Consider the following 16,148-nt stretch of genomic DNA (forward strand, 5'->3'; position numbering starts at 1 on the left):
ATACGAAGAAAGATTCGTTGTTAAGTGCGGTAACTAAGATACTAGGTGGTTTTGAGACTAATTTTGGAGGATGCACATTTTAGTAAATACAACGCTTTAATAAGAAATGGTTTATACAACTTTATACCATTCTATAATGTTATGTACAGTATACAAAAGTATATGGTTACTATATAACTGACATTTAAAGTAGTTTCTGCATCAATAGCAAATATTTACCTAAATCATTACACGATGTCATTTAATAAAAATTTGGATAATGAAGCATGGTTTATTTCAGAAAAAGAGTTAAGAGCTAAACACCTCATGTCAGAAGTGGAAAAGAACTTTCTGAAAGATATCCAAAAACTGAAGTATTTTAAAAATTACGTTGATATGGACGTTTATATTGAGAAAGAAGATATACAATTGCAACATAAGTGTGTTTTACTCTGTTTAGCTCCTACTTTATATGATTTTTTGTTTTTAAAAAATGAAGTTGGCCACAATATTCTTGATTTTCCAGAAAGCATGCCATTAATTGAGCAAAAGTCTTTAAGAAATATATATAAACAAAAAGAACAGAATGATTTTGTTAGTGATCATGAAGTGGACATAGCATCACTTTTCCATTCACCTGTGCATTCTGATGTAGCATTTAAAATAAATGATGATATTGTGAATTGTCATAAATGTATTTTGTCTGTTCGTTGTGAGTACTTTGAAATTATGTTTAATGGTCATTGGCTTGAAACCAGTCAAGATGTTATCCCTATAAGTGGAATATCAATATCAACATTCCGTAAGGTTATTGAATTCTTGTACAATCCTAAAATACAGCTTCCTGAAGATATCAACTTATCAGAATTAGCATTTGTTGCTGACATGTTCATGATTAATGGATTAAAGGAAATAGTAAAATTTCATTTGGAACTTGAATATTGTCACTTCTTTCACCAACCGTGTAATATTTGTGTGAAACAAATTATCCATGCAATTTCTTTATCTGAGCTTTATGGTTATGTAGACCTCTCTGCTAAATGTTTTAATTGGCTTGTTAAATATTATGCTAGTGTTTTTATTAGCCGAGAGTTTAATAATTGTAAACAAGCAACAAGAGAATTAATTATCAAGAAAATCAAAGAATCGGTTTCTGCTGTCAATATTTTGCAGCATCTTAAGTTTTGTAACAAGTTAATCAAGACCTTACCATCTACAAATTGGGCTAATAAAACACGAGACTTAATCTCTGATCTTGATTCTTTTTGTTTGAAGTATGTTTGTGATAATTTTGAGAAAATATCAAAACAGCCTTTCTTCATACTTGTGTGTTATGACAAAAAAAACCTTATCTGGATGGAGATGGCACAGGATTTTGTTATCTCATCATTAAAAACATTTTTAAGCATTGAAAATTGTATAGCTGTTCATTTAGGAATAGTTCAAATATATAACTATTTGAATGTGCTAAAGCAAACTCAAGAATCTGAAGGTTATGAGCTTTGTAGTTCATTTGCTTCTAAACTTAATGAACTTTTAAAACAATTTGCAGCCAAGAACTTCCTTGGCATTTGCAGAGCTCCATATTGGAAAAACTTAAGTGAAGAGACAAAGCTTATGTTTGCACAAAATTCTGGTTTCTTAGTTTCATAACTATAACTGTGTTTAAGTGTTTATATGTATATCATGGGCACAATACACATACACATTTTTGGATATTATGCAAAGGATTGATTTTATAGTGTCTAAGGCTCAACTAAGACCACTGGTAGTTATAACAACAAACTTATAAATGTTAATTTAAAAAGTTTTCAAATATCTGTTCTTCATTTTCATAGTATTGTAAATAGTTATTTAATTCTATTTACAATACTATGAAGTCTTTTTCATTCTATTTTTTAATTAATTGCTAAGCCTATAAGTTTGCAATATATTTAAAAAATTAAAAAGTGAGTTAATAAGTAATAGACTAAATAACACCTGATCTAGGAAAAAAATTGCTAAACTAAAAAAATTGATACTATTTTATGATATCATGACTTTAAAATTATTAAAAAATTGCTGTTTAGATATATTTAAGATAATTTAAACCCCAATATTTATAGAACATAGTTTTTAAAAACAACTGGATACACTAGGTTACAATTTTTTGTAATATCAATTACTTAGTTTTAGCTACGAAAAACTTAATATTAGTGGAAATAAAAAATTACAAATGGGAACAAGCACAAAAAGTTTTGCAGTTGTTTTTCTCATTCTCCTTTTTGACTTGCTTGCTTTTACCATTATTCTGCCTCTTTTTCCTTCAATTATTGATCACTATGATGCTATCAATAAAGAAAAAGAATCAACTGATGTTTTGTTGAAATATATTCATAGTTTGTTAGAATGGGTAAGACAGACATTGAAAATGCCAGATGAAAGAAGATATAACAATGTATTAATTGGAGGTTGGTTTAATTTGAATTTGTAGTATGTTTTTTATAAGCTTTTTGTTAATGTCAACATTAAATCATTAAAGTTGTTTCTTGATACTATTTCTTGAAATTATTTAAAAACTCAATTCCCAAGCTCTGCGTGGTAATTTTAAGGTGAGTTGCATGTTATTATAATTTTAATGGCAATCACATATTTATAATGATCTTAGAAGAGCTATTTATAGTGCATTAAAAGAGAGTCACAATTATTGTGTTCTTAGAGATAAAAATGAATGAAGCTCTTGTTATTGAGAGTGATCATAGAGATCACTAATTAGGGTGGTATCATAGACAGCCACATATAGTGTACTCAAGGAAAGTCATGTGTAAAAATGAGTTTGTTAAATTGAACTGATTTAGAACTATTATTTCTGGTTTTAAATATATTTTAAAGAAACTTGTGCTGTTTGATGAAAATAACTGGCTGATAATAATATAAATTTAAGCCTATTCTATTTTTTTAATTTTAGGCATTCTTGGTTCTTTATTCTCATTTTTGCAATTTCTGTCCAGTCCAGTTGTGGGTGCATGCTCTGATGTATTTGGCAGAAAGAGTATTCTTGTTTTAACAATGGTAGATAGATACAATTTTTAGTTTAAATTGATACCTTTGATGTTATGAATATTTAACTTTATCTGCATTGAAAATCTTTTTCACAAAATTTTAGTTTGGTACAACACTTTCATACTTAGTATGGTGGAAGGCGGAAACTTTTTCATTGTTTTTTCTCTCACGAATTCTTGGAGGATTAGCTAAAGGATCGGTTCTACTTTGTACAACAATAATGTCAGATATAACAACAAAAGAAAATAGAGGCAAAGGAATGGTGGGTATTAAAATATATATGTGTTGTCCATATGATTTTGGTATAGTCTGCAGTATATTACAATAAAAATTTGTTTAGGCTTTTGTTGGTTTATCGTTTTCATTAGCATTTGTTAGTGGCCCTTTAATTGGTGCATACTTTGCATCACAACACAAAGATCAACTGACTGTATCATTTAAACAACCGGCTATTGTTTCCATGGTTTTCCAACTTGTATCAATTTTCATCACAGTTTTTTTTTTGAAAGAGACACTTCCTTCATCTAAAGTAAGTAGATTTTGTTGAGATGAGTTTTTTTTTTTTTTTCAAAGTTTTTATATTTCTCTAATAGAAACAGAATAAGAAATAAGTTTTTTTAAAGAAATAGTTTTTAAAGAAATAGTAAATTATTTCTTTTAAATTTTAAGCACTTACTTTGCTACATTAAATTCAATATTCTAGGAATATTTATAGGATTTTACTTAAATATATAAACAGAATGAAACTCTTTTTTAAACGGAAATGTCTTTAATTTCTACTTTTGATCCTTAATTGATTTTTTGTCAGAAAATTCCATTTCTATTTCTAAAATTGGTTTCAGTTTAATTTTCATTTCTTTTTTTCCATTCTTTTCAAATGATGATTTCCATTTCTATCAATAAAAATATTTAATTTTTATCCAACATTTACGTTGTTAGTTCTACTTCCATTTCAAAGAATTACCTTATAAGCATTTAATATTAGATCCGATCTATCACCAATGGTTTGTCAAAGGTTATGAAATTAGTTAATCCTGTCAGTTTATTTAGCTTCTCTTCATCAGTAAGTTCTGAATGTAAGTTGTGATGTTGATGAAATATAAAACATTGATTTATTTTGCACCTTTTTTTATAATGATTGTTTTTGTTTTGTTTTTTTCTCCTATTTTTATGTTATAGCAAGAACACATAAAGAGCTTTTTTTTTTACTTTTTATTCCAGGTGGTAGTTTTTTGCGGAAACTTGCTGTGATAAACTTTTTGTATTTGTTGTTTTTCTCTGGTCTGGAATTTACTCTGACATTTGTGACTCATGAGCGTTTTAGTTTCACAAGGTATATTTATTGCCAGTAAATATTTAGAACAAATTTTTACTTAGTTCTTCTAAATTTGTAAATGTTGGGTATTAAAAAAGAAGTTGTTTATGTAACCTTTCAGTGTTATAAATTTATTTTCTTTTTTAGCATGCAACAAGGAAAGCTGCTCTTCTTTTCTGGAGTAATCATGATGCTAGTTCAAGGTATATTTGTTTTCTCTTTCCATAGTTTCAAATTTTAGTTTTTCAAAGTTGTATTCCTCTAGCTTAGGAAATTATCTTTTGGCATTAAAACATCATTTATCTTTTAATGTAGCAATAATCTATTATTGTACCAATCAAACATCTATAACACTCTTAATTTTGCTAGCTTTATGATAGTTGTAAAACCCTAACCTAGTTCAAAACTTTTTGTTTCATATACCAATTTTAAAAAAGGATTACCAAATTTACTTTTTAAATTTAGTAATAGAAAACAGAATGTTTCTTGAAATTCATGTTTATATTTTTAATACTTTTTAGATAATACTTTTATAAAATTACTGTCTTTTTATTATCTATTTACATTTTTTACTTTTAAATAAGCTTCATATCACATTTTTATTTCTATAACTTTATTCTAGAATTTTATCTATTTTTCTTTTTCTAAAACTTGATCAGGGGGCTATGTTCGTCGTGTGGAGCACAGCAAAGAAAAGAGAGCTATTATTCAGGTGCAATTTTAAAACTCTTTTGGAACTGTCAAAGAGTAATTTTTTTAAAAGAAAGGTTGCCCTAACAAATATTTTCTAAATATATTCACCAGAAAATAAACATCAACTTTCTTTCTAATTTTTCTTAAAGTAGTTAAAGTTTTGTTTAAAATTAAGTTTACATTTACATGTTTAAGTAATCTACTTATTCTTTTATGACACAATGAGTTGATCATGATACAAGTTGATATGAGAGTTAATCAAGAGACCAATCAAATAGTAAGATAAGAAAGAATAGGAATACTTGTTCCAGAAAAGTTTATGCATATCTTTACAAATCTCTGACAAAATATATACTGGTCAAACACAATAATGTGCTTTTTTTGAGTCATTATTTCTAGATAAGAAAAAATAGTCATAAGTTAAAAGCTAAGGTGACCCTTTTACTACATTTAAAATCTGTTAAAATTGAAGCAATAGTTGTTCCTTTTATTTACTTATAAATATCAAATACAATACGCAAATTGAAGAAAAAAATTTAAACTCAAATCAACTCCCATGTCATGTTAGTCCTACTGGTGTTGTTTTCTAAAAAGATTTCTGTGAAAGAGGATAGTCATATTATCAAACCTATACAAAAATATTCATGTCCAGTTCCAAAGCACTAGTAGTCATGGTCAGTTCCAAAGTAGTAGTCATGTTCAGTTCCAAAGAAATAGAGGCTACAAATTATTGAGATCTTTAAAGCTGTTGCATGAAATGATCATTTCAACATCCTTATATACTTTACAGTTACTAGACCTTGACATGAGTTTCTTTTTGACAAACATTCCAGAGTAATAGAATGGCTCACTCAGTGTAAATCCAGTACAAATCATGACTCAATAAATGTTATCAACAACATTGCTGAATTTGATCAGCACTAACATCAGATTTAACTTCTTCAAATAACCATAAACAAAGCTGAAATTAAAAGATCACAAAAAGTGAGTTTCAGACATTAGCAAGCAAGCTATGGCTTCATTGTTATTTAGGCTTACCTGAGTTATTTTGAAAAAAGTTTATATATATACTTTAAGTTTTTTTTTAGTAAGCTGAATCAATCAAATAAAGTATATACCTGTCAATCAAATAATGTATACCTGTCAATCAATAAAATATACCTGTAAAAAGCAGTTACTTTAATAACTTTATCTGTATACTTTCTAAAAATATTTTAACAAATACAATTTACACTTGTTGCTTCAGCCATTTTGATAAAAACTTCAAAGTTTTCACTTTTTCACAGATTTTTGTTATGAGGTAATACAAATATGTAATAATTTTTATCATTTTTTAAAATAAACTAGAATTTATATAAAAATACCATGACTTAAGATATCATAGCATTTCACTCTCATCTCTGGAATCTAACTTCAGAACTGATACCCTGGACTGCATGCTGTGGATTTTTCAGTAAAACAAGAAGTCCTTAAATTTTTATTCTCTTATTAATTTATAGATAATGTTAGATTAGTTAATCTTCAATCAAACTGCAAGTTTTTCTCATACAAAAGTTAATCAATCCAAAAGTCCTAATTTAACAACCACTTGTTCTTTCATATTCATTTATTTTTGTTAGATTTTTAAGAGTAAATGTAGCACTTTTAAAATGCTTTTTTTTCCTCCCTCTGAACTAAAAATTTTTCCAACTGTCCTGATTATAATAGTATAATATTTTTAGGGTATTGCAGTAATAATCCCATCTATGCTTGTAATAAGTGTGACATCTTCTGTGACAGGCATGTACTTTGCAATGCTGCTCTATTCATTTGGTGAGTCTATTATGTGTATAATAGGAGCAGTAAAATAAATAATTATGAAATAATATTAGAAAGAATGTATTATTAACATTTTTTTACTTATTTTATTCTCATACTTTAACAGCATAAAAATAATTTAATATTTAATTTGTATATTTTTTTAGGAGCAGGAACTGTAGTACCTCTTCTTACTTCTTTGTTTACACAGTATTGTAAGTTTAAAATAATATACTTTATCTATCTTCATAACTGAGTTTATTGCTTGCTGAAATATTTAGAGTAATTTTATTTGAGATTTTCTTTTCTTTTTATTCAGCTGCTGATAGTGACAGTGGTGAAAATATTGGCAAATTTCGCTCAATCGGAGCATTGTCGCGTGCAATTGCTCCCTCAGTGACTTGTTTTGGTATGTTTATATTCTGTTACTCAAAATAATGTTACTAAGTTTTTTTTGTCTTAATTTTTTTCAAAAATTTACCCATTATAAATTTCATAAATTAATCTTTCCTCTAACAATTATGATATGACAAAGCCAAAATAAAAAAGACTATAAGCTTTGCAATGACGATAATCTTTCTCCAATATTTTGAAGAAAAATTTTCTTGCAAGAAAAAGAATCTAAATTACTTTCAAAAATGATGAAGAAAATCTTGATTGTCTTAAGAACAAAGAAGAAATTAACTTATAGGTGGTGGAAGACTGCACAATGCGAAAGTTAACCATAGGCTGTTAAGCCAAAGTAATATTATTATATAAGTTGTTGGAAAGTTCGGAAAAATCAATCTGAACCTTTGAAAAAAAATGTCACAACCATCTAAAAACAAAAAACAAACAAAATAAAATAAAATAAAGTAAGTATATAATAGGATGTTTCAGAATTCTAGAAAGTTTTTTAAATTCTTTTTTGTAGACACCTTGATTACCCACCTTGAGATAGTAAAAAATTTTATTTTGTAAAAAAATTAGTTGCTTTTATTTAATTAATAATTAGCTGCTATTACTGTCCCACATCAAATTTTCAGGAGTTAGAATTGAGTTAGCTTATCTGCACAAAGAATATCACTGTTGTCTTAAGATGAAATATGGCAATATGATTCTAAAGCTTTTTAGTAATTAACTCTGACTTGTCTTTCTTTGATGTTAAGTCAACATGAATAAAACTATCTACACTTAAGATTAAACTTTCCATAGCAGGGGCCTGGTTCTGGTTTTAGTTTATTGATAGTGTATATGCAGGCATAAAATCATGTTCACTGAAAAAGTTAACATTTAGTGGAAAAATTCCTGTTTTAAACCCAGCTATGATATTGTTTGGGGTATATGCCAATGGAAAGGAATTACTCACAATGCCTGGTATATTGTAATCATCCATGTATTGCAAGCTGTATTTGTGTGACTAAATGTACTGCAATCTAAGGGGTTTGTGGCTTCAATGAGGTTGAATTGAACAAAACAATACACCATTTTCTTTGAAGCAGTCTAAATCTTCTATTGAAAGGTGGGAGCCATGACTTCCTAATAGAAACAAGGTGTTTCAAGAGCCTCTTTTAAGCTTCTAGTATATTTGACAAATTTACAAAGAACTTAGAAAACTTAGCAAGATCGAGATAAAGGGAATAGCAATAAAGATGCTAAGCCTGTAGGCTTGCAATTTTAAGAAATAGACGAGTCTACAATTGATTCACTATGCTTTCTGCGGAGTAAATAAAAAAGCTTGAACTAAAATGATATTGTTGAAGGTTAAAAGAGCATGAAATGTAAGGATTTTCTGTGTGAAGGGAAAGTAATTTATTTTTTAAAATTTTAACCGGCGCCCTACGGCAATCTAGATTTCAATGTCAAAAAATAAAGAGAAAAGTACATAAATATTGAGTAAATTTTGAGCATAAATTTTTTATACTAATTAAAGTGTATAAATTTTTTCTAAAAATATCAAATTTAGACAATAATAAAGACCATTCACACCATTTTTTATTATGCGTATCTAAAACAATTTGTAAATTTTCAAATCTTGTGAAAACTGTTATCAAAGCAGGACACTGGTAAGCTTTTAAATTAAGTACTACAATTATGAGCGAAAATAATTTTTACAGACGATATGAAGATACTTATGATTGTTTAAAAAAAACCGCGTGAAAAGAGAAACTGATCAGATTATTTTAGTTGCATTAAATCAGTTTTCGAAACAAAATGATCAAAAGTTAGATAAAACCTGATAATAAATATAAATGTCATAATCCGCAATCTTATTCGGAAAAAAAACATCTTAACTATAAAAACTCTAACCAGATTGCTTACTCTAAAAATGAGACTATATTTTATAATGTGATATATATTTGCATTTTTAAAAACCATTCCAAATTTTTTAGTAACTATTACATGAACCTCTTTTTTAAATATTATAAGCAATTTACTCTTGCAATTTTTCCATAAATCTTCACAAAAATCCAAATAAAATGAAATTCTAAGATTAAAACAAGTTTTTTGGAACCAAGTTTATCCAAAGTTTTATAGAAGTTTATGTTACATTGTTTTGAAAGATTCGGTTCATGTCTAATCAACCATACATTTTGCATAACTTTTATGCGTTTAGTTTTTCACCTTCATCGTCTTGGTTTTTGTATTCAATTGTCGCCTGGCTCTTTGATTCCCCGTCTTCCTCTATATTTCTTAATTCGGTCGGATTACAGAGTTCGCAACTATGCTCATTCTCTTGACTAATGGTTGAATCGCATTCGCTTTCTTGATCATCTGTGTCGGAAATTAAATAATCTCGGATATTCTCTTTCATCGTTTCAATTTGGTGGCGAAGCTCAAAGATTTCTCTTAAAAGCACTCGATTTAGTTGAGTTAACTCTGCACTTGTAATACTTTTATTTTCCTTGGAAATCTTTTGAGCATCCGAAGAGTTACCCTGTTCATTTTTGTCAGTTGCCTCGTCCGTTTGTGGAGTAGTCTTGTTGTCGGCCTCTTCGACTGTCAAACCGGGTTTGGAATCATTTTTATTGTTTTCAACTTTGTCTTCAGTTTCGTCCTCACGGTTTCGCTGAGTTTTACTTTCTTTTACTTCTAAACAACGGATCAACGTCTCGTTTAACTCTTCATAGTAATCTCTTTCTTTGCATGCTGCTTGGTACTCTTCAAAAATGATTTTCAGTTGGCAGGTAAGCGTGCTTATAAGCTCATTTTGTTTTTGGATGGTTTCTTGTTCGCGATTGCTACTGACTAAAATATCTTTTTTTTCGAGATTCAATAAATCTACTTTTGCGGCTATTTCGTCCAACATCGCATCCGTTTCAGCGCTACTGTTAAAAGCTTCTTTATCAAACTTTTGTTTTTCTATAACGCGTTCAAAGTCTGAAGAAACTCGCTCTTCGGAGATGGCCATTTTCTTTTAAAAATAGCTTAATTTAGTCTTTGGAAGCTACTAGTTATTTAGAACGAAACTGTTGAATTCGAAAACACCTTCGATTTAATAACTTTCGAATTTTTTTGTTCGAAAAAATTTCTTCTTTGTTCCTTTTAGGTTGGTTTTTTTTTTTCCTTTCAAAATATTTGACCGTTATAAAAGTACTTTCTGAGATTTAAAGTTTCTACTTTTAGTCCTCGGCTACTACCAACTTCTCCGTCCTCTTCACCCTCAAATATTTATATTTTATTTACCGTATAAAGAGTACAGAGGTAGTCCCATTTTTTCTACTTTAAGAAAAATGGAAATTTGTGACTTGAGTAAACCTTGGATTTTAAACACTTTTAAACACCTCGATATCTCCTGTAACATAACATCAATATACAAGCGAAAAACAAAGCGTTTTTTTGCTGGTATACTGTCTAAATTATAGGTAAGTTATACGGTGAGAAGATCTCAAATGCGAAAAGTTGTGGAATTAGACAACTATGTTTTTCCCTTTGTAGTCTTATTTGAATTTTCTCTGCTAAAATAATTACTTATTATGGGCATAAAAATAGCTTTTAAAATCAAAAGTAACATCTTTTATTTTTTTAGTGTACTGGAGTTTTGGTTCCATGATTTGCTACATCGTCGGCGCTGTTATGTTCATTTTGCCTCTTTATTTGGTATATAAAGCCAAGGTTTACAAAATCGAAAAGAATAATTAAAGCCCTTTCAGTTAAAATTAACTTTTCTTACGTCGCGGTGATGCAGGGCTATTTTTTATTGGATTTATATAAAAAATTGTGATAAAGTTTCTCATATTTTCTATTTATTTGTACTATTTATTAATGCTTTTGTATGGTAACGGTGTTTTTTAATGACTTTTTATTGTAACAAATTTATGCGCCGCATAATTTTGCTTTCAAAGATTCCGGCTTAACTATATTTCGCACTTCAAGTGCGAAATTTAAAAAGGAAGTGTGGCATATAACATGGGGTAACTAAAACATTATTGCATTAATTTTGACACTTCTTACATAGTATTAATGCGCTAAATTCAAATCTGACATCAGAATTAAAAGAAAAAGAAGTAACGGATGAAAAAAATGTCAGTTATTGTTTAAATTGAAGATTTATAACATTTTATAGCATTTTAACATCATCAAAGTATGAAATACTTTAGTATTAGTATTAGTAAATACTGTAACTGGTGTGAGCCAGTGAGTGTGGTATCAACACACTATGACAGCCGATTCGCTTAATTGCTGCTCAACCAGCAATCAAGACCTGCTTTAAAACTGTTAACTGATTGTGCTTTAACCAACTCACTTGGCAAGCTATTCCATAAATTGACCGATCTATTAAATAAAAAGTTTTCACGAGATGCTTGCTTAGTGATTTCTTTGACATATTTAAAGCTGTGACCTCTTGTTTGAGCTTTTTGAATACTAATTTTTTTTATTGTTTCCAAATCGATAAAACCGTTGAAGAATTTATAAAGTTGAACCATATCTCCTCGTTGTCTCCTTTTTGTAAAGGCAGTCGAGACAAGAGCTTTTAGACGATACTCATCAGGGGCGTGTACAGGAATTTTTTTGGGTAAGTCGCAGTTTTAACCCCCCCCCAAAAAAAAAAAAAAAAAGTTAAATTTTAGCATCCCCCTCCCCCCCCTTCCTCATTCACAAACGCATATATGAGGTAAGACGGCTTAGCAATCGCCCGATATTTTATCGCACATGATGCTAACCATTATCAAACATCATCGCTTCGCACGCTATCTATTTTTAGAAGAAAATGATGATAACCATAGTCAGCACCAACGCTTAACAATTACACACGACCTATTCTTATATGAAGCAAAAAAAAATTGTTGAAAAACTGTCTAAACTTTATGTTTAAGAAATGTTTAATAAATACTCACTAAACAGGGTGTATGTACCAAGGGAAGTCCAAATTTTATTTTTAATGTTTAAAACCCTTTCTTTCTTTTTATATTTTTTAAAATGCAAGTAATTAAAAAGATACACAGCTTTGTATAAAATAGTTGGGGATGTCCATTGATATAGTTTAATATATGCTTGTTGTTAATTACAGTCTTCTCCTCCTGATGATAAATATCAATAGAATTTGACTAAAACTTTACTCAGGGTGTAATTGAAATGGGAAGTCCGGAATTTGTTCTCTAAGAAATAATTACTTTTATTTTTTTTAAATTAACAAAAGAAAATATTTAAAAAATGAAGTACCTTATAACTTAATAAAAAAAGGTATGTCCATTCAAGTTTCTTATTAATTTGTTTAAGTCAAAAATTAAAACAACCTCCGTTTAAATATATAAATCGTTTTTTTTTTTTTTTAATAAACTTTAGACCGTTCTCGATTTGACAAGCACTATGCGCGAGGTTAGAATTATTTAATTCTATCTCCTATTTTAAAAGTTGGGAGAAAATGAGTTATTAATTTTAGTAAGTAATGATTACTTCTAAAATGCGCTCTATTTTACAAGTTTTTTTCTAATTTGTTTAAACATAAATTATTTAAAGCATAAGTTATTATTTCTTTAAAAATTAAGACTAAGTTTTTAAATAATTATTACTTTAAGAAAAAAATCAAAAACTTTCTCCCAACATTTAAACTTGGAGATAGAACAAAATAATTCTAACTTGGCGTATAATAAAATACTAAACCGTAAATCTAACTGTTATCCCGGATTAATAACTTCTTACCATCCGTTCGAACAGTTAACCTTGTATAGTTTGCTTAATTATTGCTTTAGTTTATTATAATTATTCGCTCTGTTTGCTTTTATCTACCGACGCATCATATTTACTTAACGAAATATTGAAGTTGTGAAAAAATATGTATATATACATATTTTGGGTATGTCCAGCGACGTAGCAGACATCCCCTAGACACGCCCCTGCTCATAGTTGATTTTTTTAAGTGAATGTATTAATCGAGTTGCACGATGTTGAACTCTCTCTAATAATTCAATTTCTCCCTTTCGAATAGGTGACCAAACTTGTACTGCAAACTCTAACAGTGGTCGCACAAAAGAAACATAAAGAATTCTTAGCAGTCTTTTAATCCGATCCAACATTTGGTTGGCTTTACCTACGCATTTTATTACATGATTTTTCCATTTCAGGTTGCTTGAGAAGATTACTCTAAGATCACTTTCAGATTCTGTTATGTTTAACTTTTGTTCATTGATATAAAAGTGTGATTTTTTGTTATTTCGGCCAAAGTGCATGACCGTACATTTTCAAATATTAAATTTCACAAGCCATTCTTGAGTCCACTTAAAAGCTGAATCGAGATCTAATTGCAAAGAAAGAGTTGATGCATTTCATTAATAATTTTGGTGTCGTCAGCATATAGCTTTGTTAGATTTTTTTAAAGTATTAGGCAAATCGTTTATAAATAGTACAAATAAGAGTGGTCCAATTACTGACCCTTGTGGCACACCACTGGTAATTTCTGCCCAAGAGGATACATTCTCGCCTATCACAACTCTTTGTTTTCTTTCTTTTAAGAATGCTTCAATCCATTGTATTGTCAGATCAGATATTCTATAAGCTGTAAGTTTAAGCAACAATCTTTTACGTGGTACTGTGTCAAATGCCCTGGCAAAATCCAAAAAAAATAACATCAACAGGTTTACCATTCTCTAAGACGGTTGAAATAAAATCAAGTGTTTCAAGTAGATTCGTTAAGCATGATTTATTTTTAACAAAACCGTGCTGTTGCTTGCTTATTAGTTTGAACTTATGTAGAAAAGTTTCAAGTTTACATCTGATTATACCTTCCATTATTTTACATGCAGTTGAGGTGAGTGATACCGGTCGGTAGTTTCCCACTAAGGTTTTTTCGCCTTTTTTGTACAGAGGAGTGATATTTGCTGATCTAAATTGCACTGGCAGTTTTCTGGTTTTAAACGATTCTTTAAAAATATACGTAAGTGGAATGGCAAAGGCTGATGCACAATTCTTTAAAATAGCTGAATGTAAATTATCAACGCCACTTGATTTGTTATCTTTTAAGTTTTTTAATCTTAGATAGACATCTTCATATGTAAAATCTTCAATTTTCATAATGAATGTTTCAGCAGTTCTTAAATCAAAAGAAGGCAGTGGACCATCATCTTCTTTCACAAATGCAGCTTGAAAATTTTTGTTTAAGATATCAGCAACATCTTTTATATTTTGATTGGTTTTGCCATTTGCTCCCTTTAATGCTTTTATAGTATCTTTGACTGCTAGTTGATTGTTCATGTAGCTGTAGAGAAGCTTTGGATTCTTGGTGGCTCTTTTTACCAGATTAAGCTCAAAGTTTTGTCTCACTTTCTTAATCTCATCTGCGACATTTTTGCAAATCAATTTGTATTTAGATTTTAAAACAGGGTTGTTCCATTTACATGAGCAGTTTTTATATCTTCTAATAAGAAACTTTAATTTAGCATTAACCCATGCTGGTCTAATTTTTAAAGAGTTTAATATCTTTTTAATTGAAGTGAAATGGTTACATGCCACCTCAGTATAAAAAATCAGTTCATCAAACATTTCTTGTACATTTTTGTTACTGAAGCATTGTATCCAGTCAACATTTGAAATTAGGTCAGATATTCGTTCAAAATTGGAATTAGCAAACATAAATCTTTGCTTACTTTTATTGTCACGGATTGCTTTATCAGACAAGATGAAACTGAAACATATACTTAGATGGCCCCTAGTTATGTTTCCCAAAACAAATTTTGAATCTATTTCGTTAACACTTGCTGATTGAGTTGTAAAGATTAAATCTTAGGTATTCCCAAGTTCATCTGACAGCTGGAAAGTTGGTATGTTAATATGCTGATAAAGAAAATTATCATTTAAAATATCTGTAAATTTATATTCAATTCCATTCTCATTTAAAATTGCATCAACACAGCCATTTTATAGATTTTTAAAAAAAATATGTAAATTTTAGTTATGAAAAAGATTGCAGACAATATCGTTCTATTCAGTCATGCTTTGTGGCGCGCATGTGTATCAGCTAGCTGCCAAGGACATAACGTCAATGATTAAAGATGCATTGAATAACATCAGAAAAGCTGCTATTGAATCCAAAAAAGTGGCATATATTCAAACATTTAAAAATTTAAAAAAGCCTCGTATAGACATTGAATCACGCTAGGACTCCCTTTTTTTGATGATTGAAAATTTCCATACTGATGCAGAAGCATATCAAAGGCTAAATGATGCATCATGAAGCTTAAAAGATGAATATTTCGATGCATTTTTACCAATATATTCGGCCATGATGGATTTTCAATCCACGAAACTATAAATGAGTGAATTCTACGTTCAATGGATTCAAATGAAAATAGAAATCTCGCAAGAAGTTAACGGTCCAGCGTTCTGCAGTGTAAAAGTTGAGCATGATTTCTCTAGAAACGCTTTGGTTTATAGCCATCTACGTACTCGCATTTCAAATGATTTCTTAGACTATCATATTGGTATAAAACACTGGACTCTAAATATAACTGGATAGTGTATACGGGAAATTTTTTGAAGCCAGTTTTGGCCTCCCAAGATGACGGCGGAATTAACGAATGGTTATGAAAATTAAGAAACTGATGATAATCAAGTTTTATTTCTTTAGCTCAAATATTGATAAATATATAAGTTTCTAATAAAAATCTAGTTTTTTTAATTTAACAGATTTTTTTCATAAAAATAATGGAATATTACATATTTACATAAATTTCAAATATAAATATCTTTTTATTTAACAAAACCTATTCTTACAATAAGTTGTTCTATATTAACTTTCTGTTTTTCGTTTTTTAGAATAAATATAGTAAAGTAAAAATTCTCAGTAAAACTAAGTACAAATTTTAATTTTAGTTTACTAAAATTTAGTTTGTTTAATAATATTGAA

The 16,148-nt window shown here is 29.0% G+C and overlaps 2 protein-coding genes across 2 annotated transcripts; both read left to right on the forward strand.

Moving 5' to 3' along the window:
* Positions 1 to 234: 234 nt before the first annotated feature.
* LOC145180494 (BTB/POZ domain-containing protein 8-like) lies at positions 235 to 1,795 on the forward strand. The gene has a single exon (XM_080055392.2). It carries the CDS (start codon positions 235 to 237, stop codon positions 1,630 to 1,632), a length of 1,398 nt encoding a protein of 465 aa, XP_079911518.2. The 3' UTR covers positions 1,633 to 1,795.
* A 357-nt stretch (positions 1,796 to 2,152) lies between these two features.
* On the forward strand, positions 2,153 to 11,101 carry LOC145202276 (solute carrier family 75 member 1-like). Its single transcript, XM_090081927.1, has 12 exons — positions 2,153 to 2,429; positions 2,927 to 3,030; positions 3,125 to 3,283; positions 3,362 to 3,550; positions 4,007 to 4,097; positions 4,243 to 4,354; positions 4,484 to 4,539; positions 4,996 to 5,048; positions 6,751 to 6,841; positions 6,994 to 7,041; positions 7,146 to 7,235; positions 10,836 to 11,101. Exons 1-12 carry the CDS (start codon positions 2,195 to 2,197, stop codon positions 10,946 to 10,948), a joined length of 1,341 nt encoding a protein of 446 aa, XP_089938053.1. The 5' UTR covers positions 2,153 to 2,194; the 3' UTR covers positions 10,949 to 11,101.
* The last annotated feature ends 5,047 nt before the right edge of the window (positions 11,102 to 16,148 follow it).

This window comes from Hydra viridissima, unplaced genomic scaffold, assembly GCF_058129835.1.
Source record: "Hydra viridissima isolate aposymbiotic clone 2 unplaced genomic scaffold, HvirCarnegie_v1 scaffold_3, whole genome shotgun sequence".
In the NCBI taxonomy this organism is placed as follows: Eukaryota; Metazoa; Cnidaria; class Hydrozoa; order Anthoathecata; family Hydridae; genus Hydra; species Hydra viridissima.

What these genes read in the sequence shown, in the direction of transcription:
- LOC145180494 (XM_080055392.2), top strand. Translation starts at nt 235, where the DNA reads ATGTCATTTAATAAAAATTTGGATAATGAAGCATGGTTTATTTCAGAA.
- LOC145202276 (XM_090081927.1), top strand. Translation starts at nt 2,195, where the DNA reads ATGGGAACAAGCACAAAAAGTTTTGCAGTTGTTTTTCTCATTCTCCTT. An exon ending in GTATTCTTGTTTTAACAATG is followed by an intron (nt 3,031 to 3,124) that starts GTAGATAGATAC and finishes ACAAAATTTTAG; the next exon opens with TTTGGTACAACACTTTCATA. An exon ending in TTCTTTGTTTACACAGTATT is followed by an intron (nt 7,042 to 7,145) that starts GTAAGTTTAAAA and finishes CTTTTTATTCAG; the next exon opens with CTGCTGATAGTGACAGTGGT.